Genomic DNA, 15981 nt, shown 5'->3' on the forward strand with positions numbered 1-15981 from the left:
CTCTTCCTTCTAAGTTGTCTTCAGTCTTCACTCCTCCCTCTCTCAGCGTATGCAAATTAACCGCCATCTTTGTTGGGTAATTTGCATACTTGCCCTGATTGGCTGGTGGGCGTGGCTTTGGCTGGTGGGCGAGGCTTGGGCGTAGCAAAGGTATGGTCAATTTGCATATTACTATTTTATTAGGTAGGATTAACTATGACTCATTTATTTCAGCCCTTTGTATTCAGCATGTCTCTATCGAAATAAACCTACGTTTCTATGAAAATCGAAGCTTTTGTTTTTTTGCGGCCACATAAACCTACACCTTGTTTACTTGGCCCGTGTCAGCCTTTGCGTTTGACATGGTTGCTCCAGGGGCTCACGGGCGGCATCTGCGCTCTGCCTGCATGGAAGTCTGTGCAGGCAGCTGGCTTTCTCCCTGTTGTGTTAAAGGTTCCACAGACATTACCACAGAAAAGACCTTTTCTTTGACCAGGCTGCTCTGAGCTCCCCCTGGACCAGGCCTGCAACCTGGGCTTCTGGGTCCTGGTAGGATCCAGTTCTAGATGCAACACTCCCCACCACACACACACACACACACACACACACGCAGAATCATGGCCAGGGGACTGGGGCTGTCACTCCACACCCTGTGCTCAAGGCTTGAAGATTAATTATTAGTAATGTTAGCATAAGAGGCCCTGTACTTTATTTTGCATTAATTAACATCTCCATGCTGCACTAATTTTCACATCTTTCTATAGCCACACCTTACAGAAAACGTGAAAAATTCTGATGTCTGGGCCTAGCCGATTTGGCTCAGTGGATAAAGTGTCGGCCTGCAGACCAAAGGATCCCGGATTCAATTCTGGTCAAGGGCACATGCCTTGGTTGCAGGTTCCTCTACAGCCTGGGCCTGGGCCCTGGTCGGAGGCATACCAGAGGCAACCAATCGATGTGTCTCTCTCACATTGGTATTTCTCTGTCTCTCCCTCTCCCTTCCACTCTCTAAAAATCAATGGAAAAAATATCCTTGAGTGAGAATTAAAAATAAATAAATAAATAAATAAATAAATAAAAAAATCAATGGAAAAATATCCTTGAATGAGGATTTAAAAAAAAAAATTCTGTGATCCACACTGTTTTCAATTTGTTTAATCCTTGCCTGGGGGTATTTTTTCCATTGATTTCTAGAGAGAGAGAGAAACATTGATATTGATGTGAGAGAGACACAGTTATTGGTTGCCTCCTACACGGGTCTGGGGGAAACAGCAACAAAGGTACATGCCTTTTTTTATATAATTTTTTTATTGACTTCAGAGCAGAAGGAGGAGAGAGAGAAACACCAGTGATCAGAGAGAATCACTGATCAGCTGCCTCCTGCTAATTAGGGGATTTTTAATTTTTAATGATCCCCACACTGGGGATCAAGCCTGCAACCTGGGCATGTGCCCTGACCGGGAATCGAACTGTGACCTCCTGGTTCATAGGTTGGTGCTCAACCCCTGAGCCACGCTGGCCGGGCTGCTCTGGGCTCCCCCTGGACCAAGAATCGAACCCGATGCTCTAACCCAGTGATGGCGAACCTATGACACGCGTGTCAGCACTGACACGCGTAGCCATTTCTGATGACACGCGGCCACTGAGGCGGCCGCATGCCGAGGATGAAACATTTGCGAAATAATGTTTTTTCCTCAAAGTGACACACTACCCGAGTTATGCTCAGTTTTTTGGCGAAGTTTGACACACCAAGCTCAAAAGGTTGCCCATCACTGCTCTAACCGCTGAGTAGCAGGCCAGGGCCACCCTGCTTTTAAAAGTCACTACATTTGCCCAATTTGGAAACCTGGGGCAGAGTCTGCTGTAACTGTCTTCCATGCCCAACAGGTGGCGCCACCATGGTGAGCTGCCCTGGCCTCCTTGGGGCCTGGAAGCCCAGCTGGGACCCTGCTGACCCAAGGCCACCCCTCTGCAGCTCATCCTGGCTGCCCTGCCGGCTACACATTGGAAGGTGGGTTGTCTTGTGCACACACACCTGCGGCCCTCATTTTCTCTCATTGGCTTGCCTTTCCCTCCTAATTGAGCAGAACTTGGGTTGACAGTGAAAGTGTTTGTCTGGGTGACACTGTCCCTTTCCCTAGGACGGACCAGGGAAAAGGCAGTCACAGCGGAAAGTCCCAAGTGACAGCTGGATGGAGGCTAAAGAAGGTGGCATTGAGCCCAGGCCCCTAGTGGAGCTCAGCCCAACCCAGTACTGGAGGGGGCACAGCAGGGGAGGCAGCAGGGAGCGTGCTGCCCTGAGGACAGGGCGGTACAGGAGAGGCAGAGCCACGCAGCCGCAACACCACCTCCGGCCTCTGCAGGTCCAACGGGAGATGGGGACGAACCTGTGCAGCTCTGGCCCCGAGGAAGTGGGAGAGATGGGAGGAGAACAGTCCTCTGCTCAAATGCAACCGCCAATGCCACCCAACGCCACCTCCATCAGGAAGCCTTCCGGGCCCTGAGCGGTTTGGCTCAGTGGATAGAGCCTGAAGGGTCCCAGGTTCGATTCCGGTCAAGGGCATGTACCTTGGTTGCGGGCACATCCCCAGTAGGGGGTGTGCAGGAGGCAGCTGGTCGATGTTTCTCCTCATCGATGTTTCTAACTCTCCCTTCCTCTCTGTAAAAAATCAATAAAATATATTTAAAAAGGAAGCCTTCTGGGAACTAGCCCAGCTAAGTACCTCTCTGGTCTGAGGGGCCTGCGGGGCATGAAGGAGGGAGAGGAGGAACCCACAGGTAGATTGGGGTAGCTCTAGGGACCAGGCTTCCTGGCAGCCTCAGCAAAGGCCCAGGGCTGGCACCTACTGGACTAGATCAGCCTGGTCTCTTGTGGGAGGAGGAGGAGGTTCTGATGTCAGGGTGCCCGTCCCTCGAGTGGGGTGGCAGCCACCCAAACCACAAGGAACAAGAGTGGAGAATTTCCAGGGCAAGAGAGTGCAGCTCTGGGAGGGAAATGAGGTGCCTGCATCGCTCTGGGGTCACAGCTGCCTGAGAGTAAAGTCAGCACAGAACCAAGCAGAGCTGAGAGGCGGAGGCAAGCAAGTCCCACGCCATCATCCAGGCGCCTAGATCCAGCTGTGCCTGAAACCATCAGTGGTTCTCATAACAGAAGACTCTCAAGGTCTTTCCTTCTAAACCAGTTTGACTTAGTGAGCATTCCTTCGGCCACAAGGGATCCCAACAGGTCGTGGCTCAAAGGGAAGCCAGATCGGGATGGAGTCGGCGCTGGGAAGCTGAGAAGGGGTGGTGGGCCCTGCCAGAGGCCGAGCCCCTTGGTCTACTTGACCGTGATCAATAGAAACACCCATTTGTGGGACAAGAGGGCCATCAGTCTCCTTGCCTCCAGCAGGGGTGTCTCCTCATCCTCAAGACTCCCGCCAACAAATCTGCTCCTAACCAGGGTCACTCATGTCTTTTTAACAGTGCCATAGCCACTGTTTAGTGCCTGGGATATCTCCTTTTTAAATTTTATATGTATTAACATTTAATCCCAACCAAGCACCCCATCATTGGTGCAAGAACGAGGAAACCAAGGGAGTAAGGGCCAGTAACAGACGGGTTCCATCTGCTCCAGGCACTCACGGGTGGCACGCAATCCCCCAGACAGCCAGCAGGTGGCGGCATCTGACCAAAGAATGATGCGGCTCCCGTGTTTTCAGGATCCGTGCCTGGTTCCCCGCCACCAGCAGATGGGCCTCCCATGTCCCAGGGCGCCCACACACTCCCCCCCCCCCCCCCCTGCCTCCAGCCCTTCTCTGAGCCGTTGAAGGTTCTTGGTTACCTGGCCGTTAGGAAACTGGCCCAAGGTTAGACGTTCCCACAGCCAGGCCCGCCCATACAGGAGGTCTCTGGGCTGGGACCCCAGACTGGCTTTAATTTAACCTCCCAGAACTCTGCTCCGGGCCAAGTTTTGAAAGCCAATCTCATCATGCCTCTGGCTTCAACTGACCGCCCCCCCCCCCCCCCCCCCACCGCCGCCGCCGCCGCTGCCGCCGAACAGTTCCACACCCCGGCAAATGCCTGCCGGCCCTCCCGGGGGTCCAGTGCCCCACACTCCAGTTGTCCACAGCATACCCTCCCCTCCACCCTGGTCCCTCGCGCAGTCCTGAGCCCGCAAGGTAAGAAGTCATTGGACCCCGGCCCCCATCAGCCGCACCGCTCACGGTGGCCTCCGGGTACGTGGAGTTGGCCTACCTGTCTCTATGCCCCCTTTCACTCCCCCCAACTCTGCCAAGAGGAAGCGCCCCAAGACCCTGACCACAGCATTGGAAAGGCTTCCCTTAGCGCCCCCCGTGGCTGCCTGCAGAGTGCCAGGAGCGCAGCTTGGCCCTTGGTACTTGGCTGTGCAACGCTGGGCGCCCCAGGCCCCGGAGGTGGCCCCCGGGGGCAACCCCACCCCGCGGCGGCCTCGGCGGCCCGGTGCCCTCCGTGCGCTGTGCGTTCCCTGCTATGACCCCTGCGCGATGCCAGAGGCGGCTCCGCCAACAGGGACGAGGGCCAAACGGACTGAAGCGGATGTCCACACCGGAGGAGAGCGCTTACTGGCGGCAACGCCCGGGGTGGCAGGAGGCAGCAGCGGGGGACGTAGCCGAGAAGCCGGGAAAGCGCTGTGGGTCCCGCCGCCCCGACCCATCTCCACTCCTACCTCCAGCCCCTCCGTCCCCGCGCTCCCTCTGCCTGCCGGTGGCTCTGAGCCTCCGGGAGCGGGGCTCGGGAAGAGGCGGTCGCCAGGTCCGCTCGGATTGGACGGCCGCGAAGTCCCCGCGGGCACCTCCGCACCTCCAAGCAGGAGGAAGGCCATTGGGCACTAGAGCCGCCCTGGACCCGCCCAGCGCGCCGAGCGAGGACGGGAGGTGGGGAGGAGAGCAGGGGCGGGGCCGCCACCGGGGGCGGGGCCGAAGCGGGCCTGGGCGGCTCAGCGCGGCGGCTCGGGGACCCACGGGCAGCCCGACGGACGCGCGGAGCCCGGAGCAGCAAGGCGTCGGCAGCAGCGGCCAGCTCGAGCCCCGGCGGCGCGGCCATGGCCGAGCTCAGGTCTCTGTCGGGGGACGCGTACCTGGCGCTGAGCCGTGGCTACGCGGCGGCGGCTGGCCTCGCCCTCGGGGCAGCCCAGGGGCCCGAGGCGGGCCGTGGCTACGGCGCACGGGACCTGGGCGGCGACCTCCCCGCGGCGCCCGCGCCCCGCACCCGGGTTGCGGCGGCCGAGAGCAGCGACGAGCAGAGCGGCGACGAGGACGACGCCTTCGAGCGGCGGCGGCGGAGGCGCGGGCCGGGGGGCGCGGCGGGCGGGCGGAGGCGGCCCCGGGAGCCGCGCTCGCTGCGGCTCAGCATCAACGCGCGGGAGCGGCGGCGCATGCACGACCTGAACGACGCGCTGGACGGGCTGCGCGCCGTCATCCCCTACGCGCACGGCCCGTCGGTGCGCAAGCTCTCCAAGATCGCCACGCTGCTGCTCGCCAGGAACTACATCCTCATGCAGGCGCAGGCCCTGGACGAGATGCGGCGCCTCGTGGCCTGCCTCCACCAGGTCCCCGGCCTCGCCGCGCCCCTGACGCCCTGCGGCCAGGCTGCCGTGTACCCCTTCTCTGCGGGCGGCGCGCTGCCCCGTCCAGACAAGCGCGCCGCCTGCCCCGGGACGCCCTCGGCGCTTTGTGAGCACTGCGATGAGAGGCTGTAAGGGCACCCCCACACCCCCTCACCCCTCCGCGCGCGTCACCCGTTTTCGCGCTCCCCGCCCCACCGGACCCTGGCCTCGCCGCCTGCCCCTGTGGCCGAACAGCTTGGGGCCACGGGAAACTCGGAGCCCGTCGGACAGGAGCTGAGCTCTGAGTGGGGCGCTGGAAGCCATGCCCGGAGTCTGAGGCGTCCATTGGGCACCTTGCCAACGCCCCCCCCCACCCCCCACACCCCCGCCAGGGGCCTGGGGACGCGGTGGAGGTGACTAGCAGGGCGCACGGTCCTGTGAAAACTAGGCCTTCCCAGCAACTGAGCCCAGGGCTGGCGCAGCGCAGGGACAGAGCGCACCCTGCTTAGCGGGTGGGGCCCTCGTTAGGGCCCGCCCTCCGCTGCCGCTGCCGGCGCCTCTCTTGCCAAACTGCAGGGCTGCGCTCTGGGTGATCCCGAAGACCTACCACCTCCTGCTTCTGCCGGCTCCACCACCCTGCGCCCCCGCAACCAGTGCGCCCCGCAACTGTCCTTTACAAAGGAGCTGGACTTCGAACGCAAGAAGAGCCGGGTAGTGGCTTTTCGGCTTTCCCTAGTCTGAGGGTGCTTATCTTCTTGCCTAGCTAGAGGTGCTAACCTCTTGGGGATGAGTGGACGCCAAGGCCGCTGCCCTCAAGCCTGCAGAATTGTCCCCAAACAGTCCCTGGACTCTCCAGGGGCGGCCCTGCTGGAGTTGGACGGAGACAGTCCTGCGCCCTGTGCTTCCAGGCGGCTGCAAGGAAGAGGAGGAGCCCGCACCGCCCGCATTTGGCCGTAGGGTGTGAAGGGAGGGCCGGTCTGGTCCCGGTGACCTGCCAACCCCCTCAAGCTTTTGGGGGAGGAGGCCGGCCACGGGTGAGGACCTAATGGGGGCCGCACCCTGACTGGTGCAAAGGTGAGGAGCGGCTGTCTCTTACGTGGGTGTGCAGCTCGAATTCTGCTGCACGGGGTCCACGCGTGGGGACTGAGCTGTCTGCCCAGTTGGTGCCCGAGGGACTCAGCGACAACATCCGGCTTTATTAACCCCATTTTCTCTGCTGTCCTTAATGCCGTGCTAATGGGGGAGGACTGCCGCCCTACAAAGCGGCCTGTCTGTAGCATTTAGCTTTAATTAATACATTTCAAATGCCCTGTTATATCTGCGAAATGAAGTGTGGTTAAATCTTACTCATAAAGATGTAAGCTTAATACCAGTTCCTGCTCATTTCCATTTTTTCATTGTCTTTGCCCCTAACAGGCTGGTTTATCACAGAGCCAAGTGTTGGGAACTATGTTCCAGATTCCCTCCAGGTAACTGAGGACAGGACGCTGCAAACTCGAGGGCATGCGTGCTGGGGACGTTGCTAAGGGGCCCTGGTCAGCGCTGCAAGTTACTCATCATCTGACACTAAGGTGCTGCTTCTGGCCAAGACCACAGATGTCAGTACATCCTTTGTGTTCAGATAAAGCATTTGATTTCAACTTGTTTAAATGATTAAATTTTAATATCAAAGTAGTGTTCATTTGTGACAACTCATACTTTCAAAATCAGAGTCTAAAACGTCTCTGATCTGTAAGCAACAAATAGGTGAAATAATCAGAAAAGGTGAAGGGAAAAATGTCTTGGGTAAAAAATAACAATTTTTAAGAGAACCATTGAACGAGCCATAAACCCTTCTAGTAACTTCATTTAAGTAAAAGTTAAATCAAATTAAAACTTTTTAAATTGCAAAGCTGTTTATTTGGTGTCCCCACTGGCCGAATGCCTTTCACCGGGGTTGAACGGATGGTTTCTCAACAGTGTCACTGATCAAGCCAGCTGTTGCCTCGAAATAAGTGTCATTTGGCCTCTCCCAAGTTTGCTCCGCAAACTCCCCACCTACGGCAACCCAGACACGGGGCACCTTTCTCAGCACAGAGGCCTGGCCTCCCCCATCCGTGTGCCCCACACAGGAGGCCCTCGGGAGCACCGGCGGGGGCTCGGGCTGCCTCTGGAGGGCCGTGCTCCTGCAGGGGTGGTGGCCATGCTGTGGGTCAGTTTGAACGGACTCGCCAGCACCTGCCCGCCCCCCCGAACCCCCACTTCTCCATCACTGCCCAAGGAGTGACAGAGAGAGCTTCGTGAACAACCCCGCTTTGAAACAGCCTTTTCATGATGCTCATTCTTAGATCCATTCGTCTCAGATAAGGCAGGCGCGCCTGCTGCCATGAGGACGAGTCCCGGGACCGAGGGGTTCACAGTGGCCCTTTAACCGGCATGTCCCGCACGGGGAGTGCCTGCCGCGTGGGGCACTTCACATTTTCCAGTGGTGAGGTAAATAGAATGAATTAAGTAAAGTTAAAAAACTTACTTCAACTATTCATTTTAATGGTAATTTCTATTTATCCCAACATAGTAACATGTCAACAGCATTTTAAAATTATTAGGGAGATAATTACTCCTTTTTCATATGAGTCTTCAAAATGTCGTGTGTCTTGCGCTAGAACCAGCCCCGTGGCAGGTGTCCGTGGACACGTGTGGCTCGTGGCCTCGCAGCGGGCATTGCAGCTCTGGCCTGAAAATGCAAATCTATGAAGTGCCTGTGTTTCCTTTGCTTTAATAAAAATGAACTGATTCCGGGGATAAATTCTAGAGCCGGACAAACAGGAAAGGCCTGTGCTTGTTCCTCTTTAACCTTGGCCCGCTGAGCCCCCAGGGCCGGGGAGCCAGAGGAGCCCCGTCTGCTTTCTACCCAGCAGCAGTGGCCATATGCCCCCCGGCCACTGGTTCCATCCAGCAGCACGCCGGGGCAGTGCCGGACAACTCTGGTGCTTCCGCTCTGGCGAGGGGCTGTCTTGAGCCGGCACGGCCTTCCTCCTCGGTTACCCCCTTGGCCACACGGACTGCTGCTTGGGCACCTCGCACACCGAACTTCACTCAAGCCCAGGGATGAGCCGGGAAGCCAGGCTCGTGGTGCTTAGGGCAGGGGACTCCAGAGGGGTCCCTTGCTAGGTCAGGAGAGGCTAGCAGCCTGGCCAAGGCACCCCAGCTTCATTCCCTGTTGGGCGTGCCTGCTGACCCCTGAGCACCCACAGCTTGCCAGGTGGAAACAGAGGACACAGATTCTAAACAAGGTGGTTAAGCTAAAGATGGACCCGGACAGACACAGCCACCCTTTCCCCCTCTCTTTAAAACAACCCCTGCAGACAGGTTTCTCCCGTACCCTGCGTGTGACGCCCTGTGGTCAGGGAGGCCCCTCAGCCTGCTCCTCTGCCTGCACAAAGCCAAACTGTTTGGCTTTCCACCGCCGGTGAGGCTTGGTCCCAGGGCTGCCCTAGATCCTCAGCACAGGGACCTGCGCTTTCCCACGGCTGGAAATCCGCTCCCCTAAACCACATCCACTCAGGGAGCAAAAGTCGGCCCAAACCTGGCTCTGCCCCAGCATCACACCAGCCAGCCAGCCTGCACCGTTCAAAGCAGTCACAGGGCCTCCAGCACTTCCCTTGCTGTTTCACCCCCAAGTCGGGGTTCTCTCTGCCCTTACACAGATGTCGGCAGCACCTCGGGAGCTTGGCTTTGCCGTCTGAGGAAGCTAATGAGTCCCAGGCCAGATGCTTGCTTTGCCAAATATGTGTCTCCTTCCCTTGCAGCTGGGGACATGAAAGGGAGCGGCACTGCTGCTGAAGGACAAGCCCTGTTTTCCTAAAAGGACGGGCGGGCGGGCGGAGTGCTCACAGCCTGGCCCGGCCCCCGCCCCCGCCAACGGAGGGGAGGGCAGCTGGAAACCCAGCCGAGGCCCCTGAGCCCGGGTTAATCCAGCTGAGTGATTACAGCCATTTATCATGTGAATTCGCTTGTGATGGGTTTCTGGTCTTTAGCCGCTTGTGAGCATCCCATTCGAGGGGTGGGACTAGAGAGATGTACAACGAATTCGATTGTTTCTGCAACAATTGCCTCGGTGGGCCCCAGCTCCCTGTTGGTTCCCCTGCCCGGGGGAAGTCTGCTCCATGAAGTTAGGAAGGAGCACACATTTGCAAACGTAACCCAAAGGGGCAGACTGCATGTCTCCATAGATGCAGAAAGGCTCAGTGCGTTAGAAAGTTGGCTTTGGTGGCAGGGTTTTGCCTGTTTAAATGGCGGTCCGTGCCGGTCCCGGTCTGGGTGCAGATGTCTTCACCCCGCGCAAAGGCTGCACGGAAGCGCGGCTCTGAGTGGGAGGCGGCTGGCGGTCCTGCCCGGTGGCGAGCAGCGCAGCCTTGGAAGATCCCACGTGAAAGGGTCGGAATGAACTGAGGTTTGTTCTGCTGCTGCTGGTCAGCTTGTGGTCAGGATGCAGCGGCCTCTGTCATTTCCAGGAGGCACGGTCCTCAGTGTGGGCCTGGCCGGTGTTCTCTGTTCCACACGACTTTCAGGGCCTCCTGGGGTGCCCCCCACCCAGTGCTGGCCTCGGGTCAGGAGCAGGATCCTAGCAGGAGGGTTTCACAGAGCAGCTCGCCTGCACCGGAACGCCGCGCCCGCACCGGAACGCAGTGCCTTCCCCGCCGCCGAGCTTCGCCTCCAGGCCCCGAGTCGTGTGAAGCAATGAGCCACAGTTGGTTGCGCTCCCAGGGGCCCTGACCGGTGCCCCGTCTTCCCTGTTCCATGTGGATGGCCCTTGCGGCCCTAACAAGACCATGGCCCGTCTGGGAACTTGGCCACAAACCCTGAGACACAAGATGGAACCACACGCTCTGAGGGCAACTGACAACGTGATTTTGTCGCCATCATTGCTCTGCAGCCCGGCTGGCTCTCTGTACCGGGAGCCGCAAGTCCCCGCCCTCCCAGTGCGTTCCTGCTGTCTGACCCCAGGGCACCAAAGGTGCAGACCCCTGGGAACGACAGGTCTCTCCTCTCTCGCTCGGGACAGAGCCTTCCGTTACAGCCCTGGCACTGAACATGCGTCCAGGGTCCGACCAGCCTGTGTGTGCCCAGGGGTTCCGACAGAGTCACTACCAACAGGAGCAGCAGTTGGGATGGCAGGGTCTACAGAGCAAGGAAAGCCAGGCCCGGGAGAGCTCCGCGCGGAGCATGCGGTAAGGGGCCGCTCGGATGGGCTGAGCATCGGTGGCCCGGGGACGGACCGACCGCTGTGGGAGAAACCACCTGCTCAAGCTCGTTCCTCGCCAGCCCGCAGGCAGGGCCAGCCCCCGCCCCTCTGCTGGTGAATTCCCTGAGGATGGCGACTTCATCCCGAACATCGCAGACCAGTGGGGAGACGTGTCCTTTATATCCGGGAATCTCCGTTCCCAAAGCAAATAAAAGCCGTTTACCAACTGCCTGGACTCAGAACTGCTTTCCCCTCCTCTCAGGCACCCCTCCCGGCTGGGCCGCAGCCGCGTTCAGAGTGAGCGGCTTCCTCCTGCTTCCCCCAGCTCCTCCCGGCTCCTCAGCGCCTTGGTCCCAATGGGCCAGCACCCCGCCCTCCAGCACACACAGCCCCCGCTCTGTCCTGCTCTCTGTCCCCCCAACACAGCTCTAGGAAGGAAGACCAGTCTGCAGCCCTCCCCTCTCAGGGGGCCTTCCCACCGGCAGACCAGACGTGGTGTCACTGTCCCCAGGTGTTGCTTGAGTCTGGCTGGTCTGTGAAGGAAGGCAGGAAGGCTGACCCAGGAGAGCCGCTGGCCAGCACTTCAGCCCAGCCGGGGCCAGGGGGACACTTGGCAAGAACAGGCTGGGGCCACTGCTCTCTCTGCCCAAAAGTGTCACCTGAACTCACGTGTGTGAGCACACGTGTGTGCGTGTGTACACATGTGTGTGTTATGTGTACATGTGTGGTGTGTACATAAGTGAGCACACGGGTGCACATATGTGCATTGCCATGTGGGAGCATATGTTTTTGTATGTGCGCACATGTGGGTACATGTGCTCGTGCCTGTGTGCACCCGTGTGAGCGTGTGTGCATGTGAGCACGTGTGTATTTGTGTGCATGCATTTTCACGTGTGCATGTGTGTCACACTATATACACTTTCATCCCCTGAGCAGGTTCTAGATCCTTAACCACAGTGAGGACCAGAACAGCCTGGGTCTGCAGGAGCCCACAGCAGCCCTTCCTCCCCGCCCACCGCTGTTCTAAGACATCTCAGAGCCCCTCCCCCGTCCTCCCCCGGCCTTGTGTATCTGACTGCGCATGGTGAGATGACTTGCCTCCATTTAGACCTGGACAGCCCTGGGCAAACGGCTGGCTTGGTCTCCAGGGATGAGGTGTCAAACCCTTTCAGGAAACAGAAGGCGGGGTCAGCAGGATAAACGGGCAGTGGGAACCTGCTCCCGGGTCCTGTCTCCCGGGGCTCCCTCCACCCCGGCTCAAGCCGAAACCCTGCCCATGACACGGCGGCGCCCTAGGGAGGGCTCCCTCTGGGTCTCAGGGATACCCTCCCAGCCAGAGCTACGAGAAGCCAGGACAGCAAATGTGACCACAGTCGGGAGCGACACTGGAGAGAGGACAGAGCTGAACAGGAGGAGGAGGAGGGTCTAATTTCTGAGCTGTGGTCACTTCCTGGCTCCCAATTTCTCGCCCCAAGATACCTGCCCAGCCCGGCTGGTGCAGCACCGAACCCCAAGCCCATCTGGTTGCTGAGGGGCAGAGGGGAGGCCCTCCTCGCAGGGGACACGTCTCCAGGAGACACAGGGGCTGGCGGAGCAGGAGGGCCATCAGCCGCCACTGGACATGCAGGACAGGTGCAGACGGGTCGGCACCCCTAATGAGAACGTTGTCCAGGAATTTTGTTCTCATTTGCTGCTTAATGAGGCTGGTTTGAAAGTAATTTTGAGGGGACGCACCTCCCCTAAACCGGTTCGTTATCCTGCAGGCCTCTAGGGCACTGCAGGGGACAGCGTGGGTAATTAACACCCGTGGCTTGCTGAAAAACGAGGGGCATGGGAACTTTCAAGGACACCGGTTCATTAGCCGCCTCGTTAACTCCTGCAACTGCCACGAGAGTCATTTAAAAGGGAGCGCAGCTTCAACCACTGCCCCGCCTCCACCCACCACACAGGTGAACAGAGAGTGTTTCCAAAACAATTACCAACGAACAACCAGGGCAGAGGCACCTCCAGGCCCGGGCGGTGGAGAGCGCTCGGAGCGGCCGCAGCGACGGGTGAGGGGAGCACGGGCAGGGCCGTCCTGAGGGTCCTGAGGGCGTGCAAGGCTCCAGTCTGTGGCTCTGTGAGGTCCATGGCTCTGTGAGGTCTGTGGGCTCTGTGAGGACCGTGGGCTCTGTGAGGACCGTGGGCTCTGTGAGGTCCGTGGCTCTGTGAGATCTGTGGGCTCTGTGAGGTCCGTGGCTCTGTGAGGTCCGTGGGCTCTGTGAGGTCCGTGGCTCTGTGAGATCTGTGGGCTCTGTGAGGTCCGTGGCTCTGTGAGGTCTGTGGGCTCTGTGAGGTCCGTGGCTCTGTGAGGTCTGTGGGCTCTGTGAGGTCTGTGGCTCTGTGAGATACATGGCTCTGTGAGGTCCATGGGCTCTGTGAGGTCCGTGGGCTCTGTGAGGTCGTGGGCTCTGTGAGGTCCGTGGCTCTGTGAGGTCTGTGGCTCTGTGAGGTCCGTGGGCTCTGTGAGGTCTGTGGCTCTGTGAGGTCGTGGGCTCTGTGAGGTCCATGGCTCTGTGAGGTCCGTGGGCTCTGTGAGGTCTGTGGCTCTGTGAGGTCTGTGGCTCTGTGAGGACCGTGGGCTCTGTGAGGACCGTGGGCTCTGTGAGGTCTGTGGCTCTGTGAGGTCCGTGGGCTCTGTGAGGTCTGTGGGCTCTGTGAGGTCTGTGGCTCTGTGAGGTCTGTGGCTCTGTGAGGTCCGTGGGCTCTGTGAGGTCCATGGCTCTGTGAGGTCCGTGGCTCTGTGAGGTCCGTGAACTCTGTGAGGTCCGTGGCTCTGTGTGGTCTGTGGCTCTGTGAGGTCCGTGGCTCTGTGAGGTCCGTGGCTCTGTGAGGTCTGTGGCTCTGTGAGGTCCGTGGGCTCTGTGAGTTCCGTGGGCTCTGTGAGGTCCGTGGGCTCTGTGAGGTCCGTGGCTCTGTGAGGTCTGTGGGCTCTGTGAGGTCTGTGGCTCTGTGAGGTCCGTGGGCTCTGTGAGGTCCGTGGCTCTGTGAGGTCCGTGGCTCTGTGAGGTCTGTGGCTCTGTGAGGTCCGTGGCTCTGTGAGGTCTGTGGCTCTGTGAGGTCTGTGGCTCTGTGAGATACATGGCTCTGTGAGGTCCATGGGCTCTGTGAGGTCTGTGGGCTCTGTGAGGTCCGTGGCTCTGTGAGGTCTGTGGGCTCTGTGAGGACCGTGGGCTCTGTGAGGACCGTGGGCTCTGTGAGGTCGTGGGCTCTGTGAGGTCCGTGGCTCTGTGAGGTCCGTGGCTCTGTGAGGTCCGTGGCTCTGTGAGGTCCGTGGGCTCTGTGAGGTCGTGGGCTCTGTGAGGTCGTGGGCTCTGTGAGGTCCGTGGCTCTGTGAGGTCTGTGGCTCTGTGAGGTCTGTGGGCTCTGTGAGGACCGTGGGCTCTGTGAGGACCGTGGGCTCTGTGAGGTCCGTGGGCTCTGTGAGGTCTGTGGCTCTGTGAGGTCTGTGGCTCTGTGAGGTCCGTGGGCTCTGTGAGGTCTGTGGCTCTGTGAGGTCTGTGGCTCTGTGAGGTCCGTGGGCTCTGTGAGGTCTGTGGCTCTGTGAGGTCGTGGGCTCTGTGCAGGTGATAGCTGGTCCCTGAGGCGCTGGGAGCACCTCCCGGGAGTCGGTGCAGGGGGAGCCGTTCATCTTTTCACAACGTGGCTGCTCCCTCTTTGTTCTTATTGAGGTAAAACAAACAGCATAAAACGTACCGTTTTTGCCATTTTCAATGTGGAATTCAGCGGCATGAAGTCCGCCTACAATGTTGTGCAGCCGTCTACCTCCAGGGCTTTCCTGCCCGCAATGTGAGGTGTAAGTCGGGCTGCCGGGGAATAACTTACACACTGCCACACGCGCCCGCCTTACCTGCCTGTCCCGGGCGCGGAGCGCAGAGGCACGCCCCCAGCGCCACAGCCAGCAGCCCCGCATAAGGACCCCCCAGCACCCCCCGCCCCGGGGCCCAGCCCCGCACTGGGGCCTGCCATCTGCCCTGGAGCTTTGCCTTTTCCAAAAACCTTCAGCGGCGGTGTTCCGAGTTTGGTCTCCTCTCAGCGCAGCTATTTGCAGTTGAAAGATACGGCTCTGCCTGAGCCTCACTATCCCAGTGGCACCTGAGATGTGGGCTCCCACCCTGAGCGGCGGCCACCCCACCCCGGGTGCCGTGGGCTTTTGAGGGTCGTTGCCACCTTGATGTCTGCGGGAGCTGCCCTGCATGATGCTCTGTGGCATGGAATGGACTCTCAGGGGCGACTTGAGCATCCAAACTCACTCTTTCTGGAAAGACCCAATTGGCGTGTGTCGGGTTTTCCAAAGACCGCTCCTGCCTGCAGTTCCGGGCGAGGCGGCCAGGACACATGGAGGCGCCACAGCATGTCCACGCCAACACCCTCGGAACTAGTCCGACTGTCTCCCACGTTTCTCCTGAAAACACGTCCCCTGGAGTAAGACAAGAGCGCCGGCCTGGCTGTCCGTGCTGGGCTCCCTGGCAGGTGAGGGGGCGAGGGTGTGGGCGCGCCAGCCTCGGAGCTGGAGCTGGCCTGCAGCCCAGGCGTCCTCCCTACGAGAGGCCGGGACAGGGCCTGCATGCAGCGTGCCCGCTGAGCACTGATTAAATCAAAATGACGGCCGTGGTCGGTGAGGGGCCGGGAAGGGCCCGGCTGCTGATAGCGGCTTGTGGTTAGCGTTAACCCGGGCACTCAGGCTGAGGACCTGTGGACGATGAACCCGTGGTGAGGAGCCGTCCAAGATTCTCGCAATGAAACAGGAAATGCTCGCAGCAATGAGAGAGGACTCAGACCAGTGGAGCCATCGGGCCGCAGCGGGGGAGAAACAGGCCGGGAGATGGTCCACGGCTAGCTCATTGTCTGCAAAATTACAATGTGAGAGAGGCTTCTTCCTCCTCGAAGCTTGTCTCTACCTTCTTCTCCTGTTTGCTTTCTTTCTTTTGTTTGTTAAATCCTCATCCAAGGGTATGCCCATTGATTTTTAGAGAGAGCAAAAGGGGAAGAGAGAGAGAGAGAGAGAGAGAGAGAGAGATAACGATGCGAGAGAGAACATCAATTGGTTGCCTCCTGTACGTGCCCCAAACCTGCAACCTAGGTATGTGCCCTGATCAGGAATCGAAACTGCAGCCTTTTGGTACACGGGGCAATGCTCCAACCCTGAGCCGTCCTGCCAGGGGCTGCTTGG

General features: G+C 59.3%; 1 protein-coding gene across 2 annotated transcripts; it reads left to right on the forward strand.

The window, feature by feature from the left end:
* The first annotated feature begins 4957 nt into the window (after positions 1-4957).
* BHLHE23 (basic helix-loop-helix family member e23) lies at positions 4958-7208 on the forward strand. 2 transcript variants are annotated; one of them, XR_008557658.1, is made up of 2 exons: positions 4979-6619; positions 6962-7208. XR_008557658.1 is itself a non-coding variant. In XM_054723959.1 (1 exon), the coding sequence occupies exon 1, from the start codon at positions 5042-5044 to the stop codon at positions 5696-5698; it is 657 nt and encodes a 218-aa protein (XP_054579934.1). In that variant the 5' UTR covers positions 4958-5041; the 3' UTR covers positions 5699-7208. The 2 variants fall into 2 exon arrangements, 1 of the variants encoding a protein (XP_054579934.1); XM_054723959.1 differs by having other exon boundaries at positions 4958-7208.
* The last annotated feature ends 8773 nt before the right edge of the window (positions 7209-15981 follow it).

This window comes from Eptesicus fuscus, chromosome 12 (assembly GCF_027574615.1).
Source record: "Eptesicus fuscus isolate TK198812 chromosome 12, DD_ASM_mEF_20220401, whole genome shotgun sequence".
Classification (NCBI taxonomy): domain Eukaryota; kingdom Metazoa; phylum Chordata; class Mammalia; order Chiroptera; family Vespertilionidae; genus Eptesicus; species Eptesicus fuscus.